Source organism: Papaver somniferum, chromosome 1 (assembly GCF_003573695.1).
Source record: "Papaver somniferum cultivar HN1 chromosome 1, ASM357369v1, whole genome shotgun sequence".
NCBI lineage: Eukaryota > Viridiplantae > Streptophyta > Magnoliopsida > Ranunculales > Papaveraceae > Papaver > Papaver somniferum.
The window spans coordinates 165624414-165643716 of record NC_039358.1 but is presented as its reverse complement, the minus strand read 5'-3'; the positions used below and the strand labels follow the sequence as shown (position 1 = coordinate 165643716).

Below are 19303 nucleotides of genomic sequence, written 5' to 3'. Positions count from 1 at the left end.
TTCTTTGGAAAGATGGATGTGGATGTGAAAGGTTCTAAAAGCGATCTCTTTCATGATAATCCAAAAGTCACTTGTGGTGAGTAAGACATTGTTCACCTCAGCACAACTTGAGTGTGTTTCAAGTGCATCCTTATCAAGGAATGCCCTGTTATGTATACGGTGAGGGAAGTACGAGAATTGGGGCGCACAGATTATGTTCGGTAAGGCTGTAGAATTCATTTGGATTCATCCAAAAAGGTATGTCTATAAACTTGAGCAAGATTTGTGTCTTTATTTGCTTAGAATACTTATGAAAATCTTGCTTATCGTTCATTTCTACCTAACTTGATATGTGTTTAAAGTTCTTAAATGTTTAGGTTTGAAAATAATAGTTTGGGATGTTTGGACTACATGGTACACATACCAAGTATGCATAACAACATTTAAAATCAAAATCCAGGGGTTTAAGTTCGCAAACCCGTATGCATACTTGACGTCGATATTTGGTAAACTTGTTTTGGTCGTAACTTCTTCGTCCGAACTCGGATTTACCTCATTATTTTTGCATTCTCTTCCTTATTGAATTCCCTTCAAAATGGATATGAGAATTGTTGAATTTGAATGAGTTAATATTGGTCTTTGTCATGTCTCTTGTTTTTTAGTGTTTGCTCCATCTCGTTGCACTTGTTCTATTCTCTTGGACTTGGGCACTGGGATTCTTGGAGAAATCCTATTCTAAGATATTTTGTGGCTGTTACAAGAGTTATGTTGGTGAATCACAAAGAAGGATGTTCGAGAATGGGTAGTAGTTCACATTGCTATATATTCTTGAGTGTTCACAATTATCTCATGTGAACTATGGTGCATAGTCGTCAATGACTTTGTATGTTCTTATTTGTTAAGAAAATCTTTTTATACGCTTTTGGTAACCACTCTTGGTACAAATCCGTGCAAAAAAGATTGATTCTACCTTCTAAAGGCAAAAAATGTTATTGCAGTATTAATCTTTATGATTTTGTGATATTGCAATTGTTTATGGGATATTTATTGTTTGCGTCCGTGAACTTGAAGGTCCCATATGTTGTCAAAAGTAAAGTCTTTCATGAATTGGTCTTCGTATTGATGAAAGGACGAATGGTCTCTTGGCATATACAAAAGTTATGCCTATGCAGTCATTTATTTGATGGAAAATAGGATAAAATCTTTTGTGTGACAAGGATAAAGTCTATTATGTCATTATGCATATAGTGATGGAAAGATAGAATAGATCCTTGTATGTATTCCACGGTATTGATCTTCATTGATCCATTCTTTTTTTTATTACCGTGAAGGCTCCATTGTGTGTCTTATGTTGATCACGATACAACTAAGTCGATTATTCTTATTGACTTTGTTGGTTGTTCCATAAGATGCTATATGTTGAGCATTATGAACTAAATTAATCATCTTGGTTGGTTATTTAGTTATTTCCTCCGAAAGTCTTCTTTTGTCGAGCAAAACTTTTGACAATTAAATTGATTACCTTCGTGATTAGTTTGGTTGTTTGTATTCCAATTAGATTAATTATGGGTTCTCTTGTAATTAGTCTAGTTGAGTTTTCATATATTCCACAAGTTCTTGTGTTGAGTATATGAACGGCTATACTAACTATGTTCTATTGGTTGATGTAGTTGTATATTCCGTAAGGTTTTCCTTATGTTGAGTATGTGAACGATTAAGTTAGTCATCTCCGTATGATTACCTTAGTCGTAGCTCCGTAAGTTTACTTATGCTGAGCACAATCAATTAAATTGATCACTTTTGTGGTTTGATTTAGTTGTGTATTCCAATTAAATTAACCATGGGTTTACTTGTGATTAATTTGATTGAGTTTTGGATATAGAAAATCATTTTCCTATGGTTTTTGGTGTCCAATTAAAAATCCTTCTTTTCTTTCGAAATTAAGGTCGCTCTTGTTGTTCTTTCGGGAATGCCATCAAATGGAGGAGAGTTCTTTTGAACTTGTGCTTAATGGTAATATCTTGCGGGGTGTGCGGCTGTGGAATTTTATAGGGGTTATCTTGTATCTTAAAACTCCTTGATGAATGCATTTAGCTTCGGCTTTATGATTGCATCTAAATTAAGTTGGTATGTATTTTTTTCTTTTAGTCTATGAAATATCTCTTGTGGAAATTTCATTATGATCCCGTTCTTTTACCTTTGGCAATTTTATTGACAAAAAGGGGGAGAAATAATGTAGTTCACACTACAAATACATATGGTTTTCGGATCATTGTGTAAAGGGGAGTGGTTTCCATGATCGAGATGGAGTATTGATTAAGGGGGAGTGATACATATCACCGTAGTATTGTTGTTAAAGTCATGATGCAATTGGACTTTGATGTTACATAATGATACTATGACACTGTATAATAATGATCGAGAATCTCAATTTCTCTCATTGTTATAGCTACGGATCTTCAACAACAGTGGAGCTAAACTTACAACCTTTGGGATCATTGGAGTACTTGGAAGGACGAAGATTTCAAGGAACGTTGAAGATTAAACTATGGAATAGGATCCACTAAAGTTTATCTTTTTTGTATTCCATATATATTAATAGTTTTGTCACTAAAATTGACAAAGGGGGAGATTGTTAAAGCATAGCTCGGTCGACCTCGCATGCGCTGCTATATCAAGCATGTTTGTCAATGTTAGTGATCAAAACTATGAGTCTTGATTTCTAGTCTATTATAGCTAAGTCTCGGACTAGGATAGAAAAATGTAGTTGAGCTCAAGGACTTCATGGAGATTCATCATACAATGACGAAGATCTACTCAAGGAACCGTGGAAATTCATCAAAAAAAAGGTATGTGGAGACTTGAACGTATCTATCACTCAAAAGTCTATCTATTCTATCTCCTACTTCTTATGAGACAAAAAGTCGTATGCTATATAGACTGGATCATACACATTTGACATTTCGAGATGAGTATTCACTACTTATATTTTTCTCGAAATCGTGTGTTGGTAAAGATTTTCGCTTTGATCAAGTTTATCCTCACCTAGTGACGAAAGTCATGAAAAGTTTCAATTACTTTGAGAATTGCTCTGACGTAAAACGGTCTGTGAATAATGGCTATATAACGTCCTCTGAGAATGTCTCAATGATTGGAATGAGAGTTTAGATTACATAACCATGTATTCCTTTATCCGAAGTTTTCGAACTTTGTTGATTGAGAGAAACCGGAGGAATTGGCTTTGCCAAGTCCGCGAACCCAGTTTGCGAACTCAGTCCGCGAACTGTCGGAAGTTCTTGTACCGAGAATTTCTGCTGGGATTCCAAATTCGTTCGTGAAGTTCAATTCCGCGAACTCAGTCCGCGAACCTAGTCCTCGAACTGGCGGAAGTCTCTTTGCCGAGATTTTCTGTTGAGTTTGGAAAACTCTGCCGGTTGCCTTAAGTCCGCGAACTTGTTTGTGAGCTTAAGTGGTTATGATCTAAAGATGTACTCTAAACATGAAACTTAAATTACTAAGGAATGCTTTATGCAAACCGTGGCTATAAAGTTCATGAGCCGATTCAATCGAATCGAATCATCTTTGTTTCAATTGTGTCTTATGTAGTTACATAAGATCTCATGGCAATTGAACAAGTCTCTAACTAGTTCATTTGAGTCAATTGAACTAGTTATGGTGAAGAAGAACTAGGTTAATATGAATTGCTCGTATGATGAACCTTTTGGTTACTATGTTGAACCAACATACACGTACACGTTTGGGCATGGTTTTCACAAACCCAGTAAACGTCTACCCAAGTGTGTGTGACAAGCTAAGTTTTCGATCTAACGGTTGAGAAATATTAGCTTGAATCTAAATCAGGTTTTCATCTAACGGTGAATAAGGATTGCTTTGTACCTAAGGCAAAACCCTGATTTGAAGGCTATATAAAGGAGACATCTAGCATTATGCAAAACTAATCCCCACACGTCTGTGTGATACTAGTGCGCTCGCTAGAGTCGATTCTCCTTTAACCTTTGGTTTTCTTCTCTAAAACCAGGTTAACGACTTAAAGACTTCATTGGGATTGTGAAGCCAGACCGATACTACTTTTTTTCGTAGTTGTGTGATATGATCTTGCATCTTCTATCGTACAAGTACAATCTATTGATTGACTTGAGATCGTGAGAGTTCTCCGATAGGCAAGATAAAGAAGTCACAAACATCTTCATCTCACTGTTTGTGATTCCTCGACAAACCGCTTGTGTAGTTAAGAAGGATTGTTGAGAGGTGATTATTAATCTAGGATGTTCTTCGGGAATATAAGACCGGATTATCAATTGGTTCCTGTTCACCTTGATTTTATATCTTAAGACGGAACAAAACCTAGGGTTTTTCTGTGGGTGACAAATTAGCCTTTGATAGACTTTTCTGTGTGAGACAGATTTGTTTATTATAAAGTCTGCGATTTTGGGTTGCAGCAACTCTTAGTTGTGGGTGAGATCAGCTAAGGGAATCAAGTGCACAGTATTCTGTTGGGATCAGAGGCGTAGGAGTACAACTGTACCTTGAATTGGTGGGAGACTAATTGGGGTTCAACTATAGTCCAGTCCGAAGTTAGCTTGTAGTAGGCTAGTGTCTGTAGCGGTTTAATACAATGTGTATTCAATCTGGACTAGGTCCCGGGGTTTTTATGCATTTGCGGTTTCCTCGTTAAGAAAACTTCTGGTGTCTGTGTTATTTCTTTTCCGCATTATATTTTTATATAATTGAAATAATACAGGTTGTGTGTTAAGATAATCAATTGGAAATCCAACCTTTGGTTGTTGATTGATATTGATTGATCCTTGGATATTGGTCTTTGGTACCGTCCAAGTTATTCCTTGTGTTTGATTAAAGACTCGCTATTGTTTTAGCTTGAGTAAATCAAAATAAGTGAGAGATATTGACTCCTTGAGATACTTTAATCTGGATTGAGTGTGACTGTCTAGTTGATTCTCTAGCAAAGTATTTCGGAGTTAGTCCATACAGATTGCTAAGCGAAATATTGGGTGTTGTTGTTAGACCCCCGCTTTTTCACAAATGATATTGCTGAGGCATATAGTTCCATGAGTTTCCAATCACCTGACGATGATTTCTACATGGACACCGGTGCCACTTCACATCTTACTGCAAATCCATGTACGCTACATACATTCTCCAACTCTAGCAATGTTCATTATATTCTAGTTGGCAATAGCAATATAATTCCAGTTACGGCTAGTGGTACCAAGTTTATACACCTTCCGTCTCGTCTTCTTCAGCTTAAAGATACCCTTGTTGCCCCTGATATTATCAAAAACTTAGTGTCTATTCGTAAGTTCACCACTGATAATCATGTTTCTGTTGAGTTTGACCCATCTGGTTTATCTATGAAGGATCTGATTTCGAAGAAGACTATCCTTCGATGTGACATCCCTGGAGAACTCTATCCTATCACCAAGTCTGTCGTATCTCCTCCCTCTACATCCCTTCCTCAACCTATTTCTCTTGACGTTTGTTCGCCCGATGTTTGGCATAATCGTCTTGGTCATCCTGGCAAAGCTATCTTAGATGTTCTACGCACCAAAAGTTTTATTTCATGTAATAAAATCTCTTGCTCTAAACTATGTCATTCATGTCAAGTTAGCAAACATGTTAGATTACCTTTTTCTAAGTCTAATTCCAGTACTTTTGCTCCTTTTGATATTATTCATAGTGACTTGTGGACATGTCCATTACATGTGATACGGGTTTTCGATATTACCTTATATTATTGGATGATTTTACAAATTATCTATGGGTTTATCCTTTAAAGTTTAAATCTCAAGTTTACACCAAATTTTTGGAATTTCACTCTTTTGTTAAAACTCAATTTGAGCGTGACATCAAAAGCTTTCAATGTGACTTGGGTCGTGAGTTTGATAACTCTTCTTTTCATAATTTTTCTCATGCAAATGGGTTTGTCTTTAGATTCTCTTGTCCACAAACTTCCTCTCAAAACGGCAAAGCTGAGCGTATGATCGGTCGAGTCAACGACATTACCCGTACTCTTATGTCTCATGCATCCATTCCCTCAAGATATTGGGACGACTCTCTTAACATGGTTGTCTATCTTCATAATATTCTTCCCACCAAAATTCTCCATTTTCGTTCTCCTGTTTTTGCTCTCTATGGACGCCAACCTACATACGATCACCTTCGTATATTTGGATGTCTTTGCTATCCCAATCTCTCCTCCACTACACCTCACAAACTTGCTCCTCGTTCTACTAAATGTGTCTTCCTTGGTTTTCCTATTAATCATCGTGGTTATCGTTGTATTGATCTCGCCACTCATAAAATTATCATATCTCGACACGTCACTTTTGGCAAAACTGTTTTCCCTTTCACCAAATCCACTCCCACCGGTCCTACAGAGCCTGATTCTCCTCCCTCTCCCATCCACCACCCTTTAGCTGACAAACTCTCTTACCCGTCAGCAACCCCATCTTTCCCCTCCAACGATACAACCACTTCATACACTCTTCCTCACAGGCGTACACCTACAGCACCCACCTCTCCTTCCGCTACTACCACTACCAGTATGGCCCCCACTATTTCGGTCGAACAACCTACTCCATACACTCCTCCTCACAGGCGTACACCTACATCGCCCACTTCTCCTTCCGCTCTCCTATTCCATCTACCTCTCCTTCTCAGATCTCTCCAACTCTCACTTCAGTTCATTCTTCTACTAGTACGACCCCACCAATCCTACCTTCTACTCGTCCTGTCACTAGGGCCTCTCGTGGCATTTTTCTCCCCAATCACAAACTCAATCTCTATGTCCATTCCAAATAAAAAATATCTCCTTTGCCCCGTTCTCACCTATATGCTCTTAGGGACCCTAACTGGAATGCGGCCATGCTAGATGAATATAATGCAATGTTGAAAACTCATACTTGGGAGCTTGTTCCACGGCCACGAGATGCACATGTTATTCGTTCAATGTTGCTATTTCGCCGCAAATTTCATGCCGACGGTTCTTTACAACGTCACAAGGCTCGCCTAGTTGCGAATGGTAAATCCCAGCAGATTGGTGTTGACTGTTTTGAAATGTTTAGTCCGGTTGTCAAACCGGCTACTATTTGTACTGTGCTTACTCTTGCTGCTTCACGTTCTTGGCCTATACATTAGCTAGATGTCAAGAATTATTTTCTCCACAGGGATTTAACTGAGACAATGTATATGCATCAGCCTCCGGGCTTTGTTGATCATGATCATCCTGATTACGTTTGTCGACTTCGTCGGTCGCTATATGGTCTAAAGCAGACACCTCGTGCATGGTTTCAGTGTTTTGTCAAGTTTATTACAAATTTTGGCTTTAAGGGTAGTGTATGTGATCCATCTCTCTTCTTCTACAAGTCCGGATCCGAGACGGCATACTTACTCCTATATGTTGATGATATTATTTTAACATCCAATACTGATAATCTTCTTGGCAACTTTATTATATTGATGAAACGAGAGTTTTCCATGACTGACCTTGGACCACTGCATCACTTTTTGGGAATCTATGTTCGTCGCACCTCTTCAGGCCTCTACCTGTCTCAGTCCGTTTATATGAAGGATATTATTGCATGTGCATCCATGAAAAATTGCAATCCCGTGGCCACACCAGTTGACACTCATTCGAAACAGTGCAACGTCCGGTCCTGTAATAGAGGATCCTACTCTTTATCGAAGCCTGGATGGGGCTTCAGTACCTCACCTTCACTAGACCGGATATCTCTAATGATGTTCAACAGGTATGTTTGTTTATGCATGATCCTAGGGAACCTCACATGCAGGCCCTTAAGCGGATCCTTCGTTATTTTCAGGGTACCCTGGATCATGGTTTGTTTCTATCTTCTACTGCTATTACTGGATTAACTGCATATTCTGATGCCGATTGGGCGGGTTGTACGGATTCTCGTCGGTACACTTCCGGCTATTGCATCTTTCTGGGTGACAACCTAGTTTTCTGGTCTTCAAAGCGCCAGGCTACTGTCTCTCACTCAAGTGTTGAAGCTGAATATCGGGGAGTGGCCAATGCAGTTGCAGAAACTACTTGGCTTCAGAACTTGCTTCTCGAGCTCCATCTACCTCTATGACGTCCCACTATTGTATATTCTGATAATGTCAGTGCAGTCTAAATGTCTGGTGATCCTGTTCAGCATCAACGCACCAAACATGTGGAAATTGACATACATTTTGTTCGTGATCGCGTTCGTATTGGTGAAATTCATGTCCTGCACATCCCCTCGGAAAACCAATATGCTGATATATTTACCAAGGGCCTTCCACGACAACTATTTACTCGTTTCCGTACTAGTCTGAGCGTCTGCTCTTCTCCCGCTCCGACTAAGGGGGTGTAATAGATTAGATATTATGTTGTTACCTTTCTTATCTAATATTCAGTGTTACTCTCATTAAGTCCAGTATACTCAAGATACCTTTTGTATTATTTAATAATGAATCGAATGGAAAACCAGGACATGGGAGTTTAACCATAATCCAAGAGATCGGTATTTGTAATTGGTGTGACCGATCCTAATAATTGGTGAAAAAGCGGGGGTCTAACAACCTCACCTAATATTTCGATTAGCAATCTGTATGAACTAACTCCAATATACTTTCTAGAGAATCAACTAGACAGTCAGACTCAATCTAGATAAAAGTATATCAAAGAGTTAATATCTCAATCTCTCGATTTGATCTATACTCAAGCAAATGGAAATCTGCGAGTCTTTATCAAATACAAGAGAGATAACTTGGATGGTACCAAAGACCAATATCCAAGTATCAATCAATTTAAACCAACAACCAAAGGTTGGATTTTCTAATTGATTGATCTTAACGCACAACCTGTGATATTTCAATTATATAAGAAAATATAATGCGGAATAGAAATAACACAGACACCAGAAATTTTGTTAACGAGGAAACCTCAAATGAAGAAAACCCCCGGGACCTAGTATAGATTGAACACCACACTGTATTAAGCCGCTACAGACACTAGCCTACTACAAACTAACTTCGGTCTGGACTGTAGTTGAACCCTAATCAATCTCACACTGATTCAAGGTACAGTTGCGCTCCTTACGTCTCTGATCCCAGCAGGATACTACACATTTGATTCCCTTAGCTGATCTCACCCACAACCAAGAGTTTCAACGACCCAAAGTCGAAGACTTTAATAAACAAATCAGTATCACACAGAAAACTCTATGATAATAGATAAATTTGTCTCCCACAGATAAACCTAAGAGTTTTGTTCCATCTTTTGATAAAATCAAGGTGAATAAGAACCAATCGGTAACCCGGACTTATATTCCCGAAGAACAGCCTAGAATAATCAATCACCTCACAATAATCTGAATCGTATGGTAGCGAAACTAGATATTGCGGAATCACAAACGGTGAGACGAAGATGTTTGTCATTTCTTTTTATATTGCCCTATCGGAGATATAATCTCAAGCCAATTATTCAATTGAACTCTTATGATAGAAAATGGCAAGATCAGATCGCTCAACTACAAGAGAAGTAGTTTTGTCTGGCTTCACAATCCCAATGAAGTCTTTCAGTCGTTAACTTACAGGGTCTCGAGAAGAAACCTAAGGTTAAAGGAGAACCGACTCTAGGAAAACCAACTAGTATCACACAGGAGGTGTGGGGATTATTTTTTCCAGTTGCTAGATGTTTCCTTTATATAGTTTTCAAATCAGGTTTTGCAATCTACGTTACCTTGGTAACAAAGCATTCAATATTCACCGTTAGATGAAAAGCCTGATTTAACCAAGATAATATCTTTCAACTGTTAGATCGAAACTTAGCTTGTCACACACAAATGAAATGTATTTCATTTAGGTTTGAGTAACCATACATGAACGTGTACACTTAGTTGGTTCATACATAGTTAACCAATGGTTAGCCATATGAGCACTTTCATATTAACCGTATTCATCTTCTTCACAACTAGTTCAAATGACTCCAAAAGAACTAGTTGAAGAGTTGTTCAATTGCTTAGGTATTTATGAATAGACACAATTGAAACAAAATCGGTTTGATTCACTTGAGTCAATTCATGAACAATATAACCATGGTTTGCAAAGATTGCATTCCTTATTGATTTATTGTTTGAGTTCATGAACTTTCGATTTGAGAAATATAACCAGCTTGGGTACGCGTACGTGTACGTGTACCATAGATACCGTATTTGAGTTTACAAACTTACGGATATGCGTACCTAAGGTGACCGGTATAATAGTTTGCAAACTTACAAACTCAGCAGAAATTTTCGGTTCGAAAACTTCCGACGGTACGCGTACTCAACCTGTCTCCTTCACATGGATTTATACACTAATGTGCAAACACACTATATATGCTTATATCCGTAGTTGGTTATGTAATCTCAACTCTACATTTCAATCATTGAAACATTCTTCTATAATGTTATAACAGTCCTTATTCACAACTATCGTCATCAAAGTTATTTTCAAGATTGAAACGCCATCATGACTTTTGTCACGGGTTAAGATGAAAAGTGGTTAAAGCTTACCAACACATATTTCGAGAAAAATATAGGCGAGTAAACTCGGCTCGAAATAGCAAATGTGTATGTATGAAAACTATCATATTTATACGACTTTGTCTCAAGAGTAGGAGATAGAGTAGATATACTTTTGAGTGATAGATAAGTTCAAGTATCCACATACCTTTTAGTCGGATGAAGTTCCACTGGTTCCTTGAGTAGTTCTTCGTATTCGTAAGATGATCTCCATGGAGTCTGAAGCTCAACTACACTAAACTGTCCTAAACCGAGACTTAGCTATAAGTAGTCTAGAAATCAAGACATATAGTTTTGACAACTAAACTTGACAAACATGCTTGAGATAGCAACACATGCGAGTTCGACCGAGCAATGCTCTAACAATCTCCCCTTTTGTCAATTTTAGTGGCAAAACTATCAATACATATGGATTACAAAATAAATAAAACTTTGTAGCTTTTCGTCCACATGCTTGATCTCCTTGGTGCTTCAACATTACTCGAAAAATTTGTCTTTTCCAAGTACTCCCATGATTCCATAGATGTTCAATTCAACATCATAGTTGTTGAAGATCCGTAGCCATAACAATGAGAAAACAAAAGCTCTCGATCATTGTTACACAGTGTCATAGTATTATTACACAGTATCAAAGTTCTTATATCACAACTTCGACAAAAATACTATGGTGATATGTATCACTCCCCCTTAGTTAATACTTTCATCTCAACATGAAAACCACTCCCCCTTACATAATGATCTGTAAAACACGTAAACCATATGTATTTGTAGTGTGAACTACATATTAATTCTCCCCCTTTTTGTCAATAAAATTGGCAAAGGTACGAAAACGGGATCCTAATGAAATTTCCACGGAGATGCTTCAAGACCAAAGAAAAGTACATATCAACTTGTTTAGATGCAATCATATAGCCGAAGCTAAATGCATTCATCAAGGAGTTTATAAAGATACGAGATAACCCCTAAAATATTCCACAACTGCACTTCCCACAAAGATATGGAAATTAAGCGCAAGTTCAAAAGAACTCTCCCCCATTTGATGTCATTCCCGAAAGAACAACAAGAGCGACCTTACTTTTACAAGAAAAGAAGGATTTCTTGGACACCAAAAACCATAAGGAAATGATTTTGTATCCAAAAATTCTCAATCAAACTAACCACAAGTGAACCCATGATTAATTTAATCGGAATACACAACCAAATTAATCACAAACGAATCTATGATTAGTCTAGTCGGAAATTCTCACATAAGAATACTTATGGAGCCACACAGTATATACATAAAATATGGATCAGGGAAGATCAATACTGCGGAATATACAAAGATTCATTCTATCTTCATCACTATTTGCATAATGACATATAATAGACATAATCTTTGTAAACAAAATATTTTAACCTATCTTCCATCAAAAAATTGACATAATAGGCTTAACTTTTGTTTGTCAAAAGTTCATCGATCTTGTATCAGTACATGCATATCGACATATGAAAGAGATAACTTTTGACATGCATGGGACAATAATAGTTCACGGACGCAATCACACATATCCCATAACATATTGCAATATATAAAACCATAAATATTAATATTGCAAACATCATCTTCCAAATCACTTTATAATTTAAATAAATAAATCTAAAAATATTGCAAGATGAAAAAGTTTGACATAGCTATGTGTGCTCACAATAATGGCTATTCCAAACCCTAGTTATCCTTCTTAAACAAACCAAGAATAAAATTCTCTTAAGAAGATTTACTATAAAAATAAAACATAAACAAAGTCTTCAAGAAAAACTGATCATAAGTTGCGTCAAAGTTCACGTTCGGCAGCTTCACGGGTTTCGAGACCTTTGAGCTTGTGATTCATATCATCAACTGCATCTTCAGAGAAGATGTCCTCATTGAGAAGTCCTTTAACATGTGAATTTATGAGACCAAGGTCAGTAGTAACCTTTTTCAACTTAGTTCTAATCACATCTAGATCCTTCATAGTATGAACAAGCTGCAACTTTGCTTTCTCAAAATATTTAAGAAAGTCATGAACCACTTCAGCAGAGACCATATCCTCATTCTCAACATCTTGATGTGAGTATGCATAGTAGCATGAGGCATTGGGTGCACCATACTCTACCAGAGTTCTTTTCTTCCTCCCTTTTGATTTGAAACTGAAACCTTTCTCAAGAAATACCTTTGCAAAATCACCATAGTGAGATGAAGAAGAAGACATTCTTGGCAACTCAAACCTAGAGTATGCGTACGTGACTTACGTAACTCAATAGGTTGAGTACTTAAAGGTTTCTTAGGGAAGGAGTTTTTAGGGTTTCCTTAATTGATTCATGCCAGACACACGGGTAGCCCGTACGAGATCAATCTTGACCCAAACGAAGGACAAGATTCGTTTACACACGACCTTACAGAAAACTCTTTGCACAAGAGGAAATCATAAAGACTCCAAAAAAATGTCTCTAAAGAGAAGCAATTTTAGAGTACAAGAGTAACACAAAGTTTAAACAAAAACTGATCATCGCATAAACAAATACTTGTGCAAGAATTTACACAAAGATACTCATGCTAAATACGATAAGAAAATAGCTTGAGAAGTCGAAAATACTATTGCCAACAAGTATACCTGAGCATATCTCTCAACCAGGATTTTTGTGTGACAGATTTCAACCTTGTGATTAAGTAGCACAAGTATGAGCTTTTAGCTCATCAAATGAATATTGTTTTTGGTTAAATTTCTTCCTTCTGTACTTTGTAGGAAGACTATCATTGAAAATGCGGGGGTCTAACAACCATACCCAATATTTCGATTAGCAATCTGTATGGACTAACTCCAATATACTTTATAGAGAATCAACTAGACAGTCAAACTCAATCTATAGAAAAGTATATCGAGGAGTTAATATCTCTCTCTTGATTTTATTATACTCAAGCAAATAGAAATCTGCGAGTCTTTATCAAATACAAGGATAATAAACTTGGATGGTACCAAACACCAATATCCAAGGATCAATCAATTTCCAATCGAAAACCAAAGGTTGGATTTCACAATTGATCGATACAAACTCACAACCTGTGATATTTCAATTATATAACAAAATATAATGTGGAATAGAAATAACACAGACACCAGAAATTTTGTTAACGAGGAAACCACAAATGCAGAAAAACCCCGGGACCTAGTCCAGATTGAACACCACATTGTATTAAGACGCTACAGGCACTAGCCTACTACAAACTAACTTCGGTCTGGACTGTATTTGAACCCTAATCAATCCCACACTGATTCAAGGTACAGTTGCGCTCCTTACATCTATGATCCCAGCAGGATACTACACACTTGATTCCCTTAGTTGATCTCACCCACAACCAAGAGTTGCTACGAACCAAAGTCGGAGACTTTAATAAACAAATCTGTATCACACAGAAAAGTCTACAAGGATAGATAAATCTGTGTCCCACAGATAAACCTAAAAGTTGTATTCTGTCTTTTGATAAAAATCAAGGTGAACAAGAACTAATTGATAACCGGACTTATATTCCCGAAGAACAGCCTAGTATTATCAATCACCTCACAATAATATAAATTGTATGGTAGCGAAACTAGATATTGTGGAATCACAAACGATGAGACGAATATTTTTGTGATTTCTTTTTATCTTTCCATATCGGAGATATAATCTCAAGTCAGTTATTCAATTGAACTCGTACGATAGAAAATGGCAAGATCAGATCACTCAACTACAAGAGAATTAGTTTCGTTTGGCTTCACTATCCCAATGAAGTCTTTCAGTCGTTAATCGACAGGGTCTCAAGAAGAAACCTACGATTAAAGGAGAATCGACTCTAGCGAACCAACTAGTATCACACATGAGGTGTGGGAATTAGTTTTGCACAGTTGCTAGACGTCTCCTTATATAGTTTTCAAATCAGGGTTTGCAATCTAAGTTACCTTGGTAACAAAGCATTTAATAATCACCGTTAGATGAAAAACCTGATTTATCCAAGCTAATATCTTTCAACCGTTAGATCGAAACTTAGCTTGTCACACACAAATGAAATGTATTCATTTGGGTTTGAGTAACCGTACCTAAACGTGTACATTGGTTGGTTCACAAATGGTTGACCAATGGTTAGCCATATGAGTGCTTTCATATTAACCATATTCATCTTTCTCATAACTAGTTCAAATGACTCATAAGAACTAGTTCAAGAGTTGTTCAATTGCTTAGGTCTTTATACATAGACACAATTGAAACAAAATTGGTTTGATTCATTTGAATTAATTCATGAACAATATACCCACGGTTTGCAAAGATTGCATTCCTTATAATTTATTGTTTTAAATCCATGAACTACCGATTTAAGAAATAACTAGCTTGGGTATGCGTACCTTAGCTACCGGATTTTGAGTTGGTTTTAGTTTCCGAACTCAACAGACTTTTTCGGGTGAAAAATTTCCGCCAGTACGCGTACCTAAGGTGACTGGTTTTTGAGTTCGTAAACTTCAAACTCAGCAGAATTTCACAGACGTGAATTTCCGCCAGTACGCGTACGGGTACGCGTACCCAACCTATCTGTTTCACCAATACCGCATGCACATATGCACGCACTTGGTTTCCGGCACATGGATTTATACACTAATGTGCGAACACACTATATGCTTACATCCATATGTGGTTACATATTCTCAACTCTACATTTCAATCATTGAAACATTCTTCTATAATGTTACAATAGTCGTTAGACATAAAGAATCGACTATCGTCGTCAAAGCTATTTTCAAGATTGAAACGTCATCATGACTTTCTTCACGGGTAAAGATGAAGATGGTTAAAGCAAAATCTTACCAACACGTATTTAGAGAAAAAGATAGGCGAGTAAACTCAGCTCGAAATAGCAAATGTGTATGTATGAAAACTATCATACTTATATGACTTTTGTCTCAAGAGTAGATAAACTTTTGAGTGACAAGATGAGTTCAAGTCTCCACATACCTTTTGGTCGGATGAAGTTCCACTGGTTCCTTGAGTAGTTCTTTGTCTTTGCAAGATAATCGCCATGGAGTCTGGAGCTCAACTACTCCTAAGTATCCTAGACCGAGACTTAGTCATAAGTATGCTAGAAATCAAAACATATAGTTTTGATCACTAATATTGACAAACATGCTTGAGATAGCAACGCATGCGAGTTCGACTGAGCAATGCTCTAACAATCTCCCGCTTTGTCAATTTTAGTGACAAAACTATCAATACAAATGAATTACAAAATAAATAAAACTTTATAGCTTCTCGTCCACATGATTTATCTCCTTGGTGCTTCAACATTACTCGAAAATTTCGTCTTTCCAAGTACTTCCTGAAAAAGCGGGGGTCTAGCAACACCACCCAATATTTCGCTTAGCAATCTGTATGGACTAACTCTGAAATACTTTGCTAGAGAATCAACTAGACAGTCAGACTCAATCTAGATAAAAGTATCTCAAGGAGTTAATATCTCTCTCTTGATTTGATTTTTACTCAAGCTAAAAACAATAGAGAGTCTTTATCAAATACAAGGAATACTTGGACGGTACCAAAGACCAATGTCCAAGGATCAATCAATATCAATCAACAACCAAAGGTTGGATTTCCAATTGATGATCACAAACGCACAACCTTTTTATTTGAATTATATAAAATATAATGTGGAAAAGAAATAACACAGACACCAGCAATTTTGTTAACGAGGAAACCGCAAATGTAGAAAAACCCCGGGACCTAGTCCAGATTGAATACACACTGTATTAAGCCGCTACAGAACCTAGCTTACTGCAAACTAACTTCGGACTGGACTATAGTTGAACCCCAATCAGTCTCCCATCGATCCAAGGTACAGTTGTACTCCCACGCCTCTGATCCCAGCAGGATAATGCGCATTTGATTCCCTTAGCTGATCTCACCCACAACCAAGAGTTGCTGCAACCCAAAATCGCAGACTTGATAATAAACAGATTTTTCTCACACAGAAAAGTCTATCGAAGGATAAATCTGTCTCCCACAGATAAACCCTAGGTTTTGTTCCGTCTTTTGATATAAAATCAAGGTGAACATGAACCGATTGATAATCCGGTCTTATATTCCCGAAGAACAGCCTATATTAATCAATCACCTCTCTACAATCCTTCCTGACTACACAAGCAGATTGTCGAGAAATCACAAACAGTGAGACGAAGATGTTTGTGACTTCTTTATCTTTCCTATCGGAGAACTCTCACGATCTCAAGTCAATCAATCGATTGTACTCGTACGATAGAAGATGCAAGATCAGATCACACAACTACGATAAAATAGTATCCGTCTGGCTTCACAATCCCAATGAAGTATTTAAGTCGTTAACCTGATTTTAGAGAAGAAAATCAAAGGTTAATGGAGATCAACTCTAGCGGGCTCACTAGTAGCACACGGACGTGTGGGGATTAGTTTTGCACAATGCTAGATGTCTCCTTTATATAGCCTTCAAATCAGGGTTTTGCCTTAGGTACAAAGCAATCCTTATTCACCGTTAGATGAAAACCTGATTTAGATTCAAGCTAATATTTCTCAACCGTCAGATCGAAAACTTAGCTTGTCACACACACTTGGGTAGACGTTTACTGGGTTCGTGAAAACCATGCCCAAACGTGTACGTGTATGTTGGTTCAACATAGTAATCCAAAAGGTTAACCATATGAGCATTTCATATTAACCTTGTTCTTCTTCACCATAACTAGTTCAATTGACTCAAATGAACTAGTTAAAGAGTTGTTCAATTGCTATGAGATCTTATGTAACTACAAAAGACACAATTGAAACAAAGATGATTCGATTCGATTGAATCGGCTCATGAACATTATATCCACGGTTTGCATAAAGCATTCCTTAGTAATTTAATGTTTCATGTTCAGAGCACATCTTTAGATGATAACCTCTTAAGTTCACAAACAAGTTCGCGGACTTAAGTTAATCGGTTGATTTTTCCAAACTCAGCAGGAATTCTCGGAAAGAGAACTTCCGCTAGTTCGCGGACTTAGCACACAAACGAGTTTTGGAAAATCCAGCAGAAATTAGCAGTCGAGAACTTCCGACAGTTCGCGGACTTGGCAAGCCAATTCCACAATCCTCCCGATTTCTCTTGATCAACAAAGTTCGAAAACTTCGGTTCAAGGAATACATGGTTATGTAATCTAAACTCTCATTTCAATCATTGAGACATTCTCAGAGGACGCTATGTAGCCGTTATTCACAGACCGATTCACGTCAGAGCAATTCTCAAAGTGATTGAAACTTTTCATGACTTTCGTCACTAGGTGAAGATAAACTTGATCAAAGCGAAACGCTTTACCAACACACGATTTCGAGACAAAAGATAAGCAATGAATGCTCAGCTCGAAATGTCAAATGTGTATGATCTAGTCTATATAGCATACGACTTTTGTCTCATAAGAAGTAGAAGATAGAAGAGATATACTTTTGAGTGATGTATAAGTTCAAGTCTCCACATACCTTTTTTTTGATGAAGTTCCACGGTTCCTTGTATAGATCTTCGTCGTTGTATGATGAATCGCCATGAAGTCCTTGAGCTTAACTACACTTTTCTATCCTAGTCCGAGACTTAGCTTTGTAGGCTAGAAATCAAGACTTATAGTTTTGATCACTAACATTGACAAACATGCTTGAGATAGCAACGCATGCGAGGTTGACCGAGCTATGCTCTAACAATCTCCCCCTTTGTCAATTTTAGTGACAAAACTATTAATACATATGGAATACAAAAAAGATAAACTTTAGTGGCTCCTATTTCATAGTCTAATCTTCGACGTTCCTTGAAATCTTCGTCCTTCCAAGTACTCCAATGATCCCAAAGGTTGTAAGTTTAGCACCATCGTTGTTGAAGATCCGTAGCTATAACAATGAGAGAAATCGAGATTCTCGATCATTATTATACAGTGTCATAGTATTATTATATAACATCAAAGTCCAATTGTATCACGACTTTAACAATAATAATACGGTGATATGTATCACTCCCCCTTAGTCAATACTCCATCTCGATCATAGAAACCACTCCCCCTTACACAATGATCCGAAAACCATATGTATTTGTAGTGTGAACTACAATATTTCTCCCCCTTTTTGTCAGTTAAATTGGCAAAGGTACAAGAATGGGATCATAATGAAATTTCCACAAGAGACATTTCATGACCAAAAGAAAAATACATACCAACTTAATTTAGATGCAATCTAATAGCCGAAGCTAACAACATTCATCAAGGAGTTTTAATATACAAGATAACCCCTATAAAATTCCACAGCCGCACACCCCCCAAGATATTACCATTAAGCACAAGTTCAAAAGAACTCTCCCCATTTGATGTCATTCCCGAGAGAACAACAAGAGCGACCTTAATTTCGAAAGAAAAATAAGGATTTTTTATTGGACACCAAAAACCATAGGAATGATTTTCTATATCCAAAGCTCAAACCAATTAACCACAAGTAAACCCATGATTAATTCAATTGGAATACGCAACTAAATCAAACCATAAAAGTGATCAATTTAATTGAAAGTGCTCAACATAAGTAAACTCACAGAGCTATGACTAAGTCAATCATATGGATATGACTAACTTAACCGTTCAAATACTCAACATAAGGAAAACCTTACGGAATATATGACTACATTAACCAAAGAACATGACAGTATAGCC

At 37.2% G+C, this 19303-nt stretch overlaps 1 protein-coding gene across 1 annotated transcript; it reads left to right on the top strand.

Annotated features, from left to right (window-relative positions):
* Positions 1 to 7709: 7709 nt before the first annotated feature.
* Positions 7710 to 8111, top strand: LOC113353467 (uncharacterized mitochondrial protein AtMg00810-like). Its single transcript, XM_026597059.1, has one exon. The coding sequence runs from the start codon at positions 7710 to 7712 to the stop codon at positions 8109 to 8111; it is 402 nt and encodes a 133-aa protein (XP_026452844.1).
* The last annotated feature ends 11192 nt before the right edge of the window (positions 8112 to 19303 follow it).